Source organism: Cryptomeria japonica, chromosome 1 (genome assembly GCF_030272615.1).
Source record: "Cryptomeria japonica chromosome 1, Sugi_1.0, whole genome shotgun sequence".
Lineage (NCBI taxonomy): Eukaryota > Viridiplantae > Streptophyta > Pinopsida > Cupressales > Cupressaceae > Cryptomeria > Cryptomeria japonica.
Window position 1 is genome coordinate 252,972,755 of NC_081405.1, and position 5,655 is coordinate 252,978,409.

General features: G+C 39.7%; 1 protein-coding gene across 1 annotated transcript; it reads right to left on the reverse strand.

The window, feature by feature from the left end:
• Positions 1–708: 708 nt before the first annotated feature.
• LOC131030778 (receptor-like protein kinase) lies at positions 709–4,427 on the reverse strand. Its single transcript, XM_057961691.2, is given in 3 exon segments — positions 709–1,449; positions 1,535–4,151; positions 4,153–4,427. Coding segments are annotated over 3 exon segments (3,405 nt in total). The 5' UTR covers positions 4,417–4,427; the 3' UTR covers positions 709–925.
• Between the last annotated feature and the right edge of the window lie 1,228 nt (positions 4,428–5,655).

Below are 5,655 nucleotides of genomic sequence, written 5' to 3' on the forward strand. Positions count from 1 at the left end.
AGATTCAGTAGAGTCATGTAGTTTCCACAATCCATGGAGATGTATAACAAATTTTTTGGCTTAAACTATGTGCAATTTTTTCATCATCAATGTTTGAGATCATGCTACATGATCCATCATAAGGATGAAACATAGAGAGTGGTATTAGATTCATCTTAAGACAATTCATTTAATTAATAGATAGCTACAAGGAACACAATAGAGAAATCTCCTACTGATTTGAACAATATTTTAGGACAAACAATCAATTCATTCATGAATTTTAGAGGTTCGACTTTAATAAGTGTCACCCTCAACATTGATCACTACCATTAACTGGAGCACTATATTCACGTGTCTTCATTCGACTTTCTTAAGAATCAAACCATTGTTATTCTAAATTAAAACATGTACTAATATTAATACTTTTTAGGTATATAACTTTACTATTTTAATTAGTGTTTCAACTAAATTATAGAATCAATACTTTAATAAGTTGGATTCTATAAGAAAAAATGGTTCTAGTAGTTTAAAGTTGTAAATCTAAGTTTGTAAGTAACTCAATTGAAATATTAGACATATTTTAAGTTTGATAAAATGACATGTCACTTTAAAACAAATGCAAAACATATTTATCTTATTGTGAATACATGTTTCAAAATCCATAATTTCCTTTAAAATCTAAAGGAAATAATATAATTATTTCAAAACCCATAATTTCCTTGAAACTCTAGGTGAAATGATACAATTTTTTTAATTGAAAAAAAAACAAATTTAATAAAAAAAAACTAAAAACCAAGAGATCATGAAGCTGCTACAGCGCATATACTGCAACAAAACCAAACGCCAAAGGGTCTATTGTAGCAGCAACATTTTTGCTTTAGAAATGACAAACCAACCGCAGCAGCAAGAACTGACAACTGACTGAGACATGATATAGTTGTATCTATGCACATAGATCTAAGAAATTACGCCTAGAAATAGGTAACAGAAGGAAACCAAAAAAAAGGTTAAAAGGAAAACCAAATTCCGACTCCAGATCTGACCGAGGCTTCGCCAGATTTTGAACACAATCTACAATGCTTGACATGACTAAACACGTTAAAATCAAACTCAATGCTGCAAATCTCAACTCTGAATTTAAGTATTTCTGGGGTGTAATGTCTCTCAACATCTCCACCACTTCTCTCATGGAGGGCCTGTCCTCTGCCTCACCCTCTGTACATTCCAGGGCAATTCTAATCATTTCCTCCATGTCTGCTTTCACGGCTGATTTAGTTGCCTCGTCTCCAACCCCTTCATCAATCACCACATCTTCCCTTCCCCTGTTTGACTTTACCCAGCTCACAATGTCCATCCCCTCTGCAAAACTCGAATCCACTGCACTTTTCCTCGTCATCAATTCCAACAACATCACGCCATAGCTGTAAACGTCCATCTTCTCCGTCATTCTGGTTGACTGTCCACGTTCTGTAGCAAAAGCCCATAAAAATCCAAGCCCGAAATGCAAAGCAAAAATTATAGCACAGCAAAACTAATGTAGACATTCTCTTACCAGGTGCAATGTAGCCAAAAGCACCCATTAATGAGGAAGAATCAGCACCGAGTGACCCGTCCATGAGTTGAGCATTCCCGAAGTCAGAAATATGGGGTTCCATATCTGAATCCAGTAGTATATTGCTGGGCTTGATATCACCGTGTATGATCCCTGGTTTGCAGTCATGGTGAAGGTAAGATAGAGCGTGAGCTGTACCAATGGCAATCTTGTAACGGATATCCCATCCTAAAACTGGAGTGGATTTCATCTCGTGCAAAACATCATTCAAACTCCCGTTGGGCATGTACTCGTACAGAATGAACCCGCGATCTTTCATTTGCCATATCTTCAGAACTTTAACCAGATTCCTATGACGGATTTGTCCTGCCGTTAAGATCTCTCTTCTTATGCTCCTCTCCTCTTTGTGTATAGGAGTTGACTGTATTTTCTTCAAAGCGAACAGTTGACTGGAAGGTAGCTCCACTCTGTAAACAACCCCTTTGCCCCCTTTACCGATTACATACTTTTCGCTTAGATTTTCCGTTGATTGAAAAATTTGCTGGAGTTCGGCAGGCACTTCCTCACCAGTTTCGAGTCTGGATCTTGTTTTGGGGGATAAAAGTCTCCATAAAATCACAGCTCCAATAATTGCTCCAATCACTGTAAGGATTATATAGACTTTGCCTAGATGTTTGATTTCCTTATCAGATAAAGGAAAATCGCCCCTGCATTTACAGAAACTCCCCTGTTTCTCTGTTACACACAAATCTGGATTGCCAGTGAATGAGCTTAAGGAAGAATTCCATAACTTCAACCATGACTTGGGTATGCATCCTGTGAGCTGATTATTGGAGACGTTGATTGCATCGAGGGACAACAGACTGTCCAGTGCAGAAGGGATGATGCCAGAGAGGTTGTTGGATGACAAATCCATTCTCTCTAGTTTATTTAGATTTCCTAGGGCCTCTGGAATTGTTCCACTCAATCTATTATTACCTAAATTTAAACCAATTTCTAGGTTTCCTAGATTCCCTAGTGATGGGGGAATTTGACCTTGGAATTGATTTTGGCCCAAATTGAGTTGCAGTAATTGTCTCAAATCGGACAACCAAGCTGGAATACTTCCGCCAAAACAGTTTCCTTCTAAAATTAAATACTGCAATTTCTGTAGACTGGCTAATTGGTTCGGCAGATAACCATTCAATGAATTAAAACTCAGATCCAGCAAATACAAGAGAGAAATTTTACCTAGCTCCTGAGGAAGCGGACCAGTCAGAACATTAGAGGAAAGGTTCAGCTTCTGTAGCTTGGAGAGTTGTCCTAATTGTGCTGGAAGGCTACCATTCAGTTGATTCATGGACAGGTTTATGGAGCTCAGGTTTTTACAGTGGCCAAGGCTCCCTGGTATTCTTCCTTGCAGCTTATTATTACTCATGTCTAGAAAATAAATAATAGAATTGGAGCCCAGAAAATCTGAAGGAATAACACCAGTAAGATTATTATAGCTCAGGATCAGTCGCCTCAAGCTCCGGCATCGACCAATCTCTGGAGGAATGTTCCCTTCCAACTGATTATGTCCCACGACTAGAATCCCCAAACCTCCGGAAGAGCAAAGTCCCGGAGGTATTGTGCCGGTCAGCTGGTTCCTTGTTAGATCGATTCCTCTGAGATAGCTGTGGGCGCCCAATTCTGAAGGTATTGAGCCTGATAGCTGGTTGTCCTGCAAATATAGGTACTCTAACTGCGTGAGATTGAAAATTTTTGGCGATATGCTTCCCGTGAGACTGTTGTTGTAGAGATACAGTTCCTGTAAGCTCCTTACGCTGAAAAGCTGGGGAGGAATTGGGCCATAGAATGAATTTTCGGATATGAACAAAATTTGTAAATGCCCCAGTTGACCCAACTCGGGAGGAATGAACCCCTCAAGTTTGTTTGTATGTAAGCTGAGCTCCTCCAGAAGACTGCAATTCCCAAGCTCTGTTGGGATGCCGCCAGAGAGGAAGTTTTGGTTCAAATAAAGCTGCTTCAAGGATTGTAGCGATCCAAGCGAGGACGGTATGCGCCCTGTGAGCTGATTCTGAGTGGCACAAATCAAGGTGAGATTGCTGCACTTGCCAAATTCCCATGGTATTTCTCCACTGAAAGAGTTGTTGGACAATTCAACTTGAATGAGATTTGTGCAGTCACCAAGTGATTTGGGGATGTGACCTCCAAGCTTATTGGAAGTAACATACAGGTATTGTAAATTGGAAAGCCGGCCAAGAGATTGTGGCAATTCTCCAACCAGCTGATTGTTGTACAGATAAAGTTGTACTAGATGCCTACAATTTGCAATAGATGAAGGTATCTTCCCAACCAAGGAATTTCCTCCCAACCATAACTTGGCCAGTTGAGTCAGATTGCCAACATTTGAGGGGATCTCTCCGCTTAAATTGTTGTCATTCATGTAAATCACCTCCAGCAGGGGAAGCCCAAATATGGAGAGGGGAATGCTTCCGCTGAGGCTGTTATTATAGATTGACAAATAAATGAGCTTTTTGAGGCTACCAATTTGGACAGGGATTTTCCCGTGGAGATAATTGTTTGAGAGATCTAAAGATTCTAGCTCTGTGCAATTTCCTAGCTCAGGAGGAATGGGTCCCAGAGAAATTGTTAAAGCTCAAGTCCAGCTCTTTCAAATTGTGTAAACCACAGATGGCCGAAGACAGCGTTCCCGAGAGTTGGATTTGAGAAAGATCAAGTGTACTCACCGTGTTATCTGGATTGCAGGTGACTCTTTTCCAGTGGCAGGGGTAGTTGTCGGAGGAATTCCAGCTTCTGAAAAAGTTGGGAGGTGCCGTGAAGTTGTTGAGAAGAGAGAGTTGTAATGCCCCGTCAGGAATCCTAAAGGAAAACATCATAATCTATGTAACTAAGGGTGGAAATTTTTATTTTATTTTTTTAAATTTTTAAATTCACGAATTAAACCTTAGTACATCTAATAACATAGCGGAAGTTTTACACATGAATTTCCTAAGGGTTACCAACGAATATTACTTCATAAATTAAATATTTAAGATAAAATTTCCGCAATGAAAGAATCTAAATTTCTTCAAGCAATCATATATTATATACATCAGAAAACAGTAATTAAAGTAGAATATATTACAACATTTCTTTACTTTCAATATTCAAAATACAGGTTTTCAAAATGAAATTACATCATGAGCTAAAATGATACAAAATGTTAGTTACATATAGTTTCTTTTCAAAACCTCTAGAATTTAACTGAAAGATGGATAGGAAGAAGAGTCGGTACATGAATCATGATCCAAGATCATCAGCGAAGTCCTTCCTCGCCCGAAGATACGTATCAGAACATCCGATGGGAAGTGACACTACCACCCGACCATGTGATTCCGAAAAGGAACCACCCCACCGTGCTGGAGATAGTAGATAACCCTCAAGCAAGCAAAAAGATACAAGAACAAAAAGACTACAGGACTCCACTTACATTCATGTAACCTAACTCACTGAACACTAGTGACTCTAAGGAGAAAGTGTCATCGCATGTCTTATGGTGGATACCATGGTACAGCCTCCATAGGTCCCGGCCCCCATCCTGGGTTATCCTGGTGACCTCTCCCGAGCCTCCGATTCCAACTAAGACTCATGCGGACCTTACCAATCCTCTCATGATGACAAGGTGGTAAGTTTGTCATTCTAGGCCTTCTCGCTACATTATGAGCCCTATACTAGCACTCACCTATGTGCGAGGCACATTATTTCATTTAACTATTATTCTACCCTTCCCTTAGTCATTTATTAGGTTTTCACTTTCTTAACCAACTTTCGACGGTTATCCTGTTACCTCTTCGGCACAGTTCCCGCTCGAAAGCCACTCTCTCTCTTAGGACACTATGGGTTAGTTCTATCTACAGAACTCTATGGCGACACAAATAGCCATTCCCAAACTTGACCTATCCCAATGAAAGATACAAAATTTACTAACCTAAGGTTTTGGCCATCACGAACAACTCATAGCGGCTCACTCCCTTAAGGTTAAACATCTCATATATACTGGCCAAGTCACAACACAAGACAAACTGACACCATGACATAATGTATTTAGTTGCGACCGCCTTATAAAACATGATAAT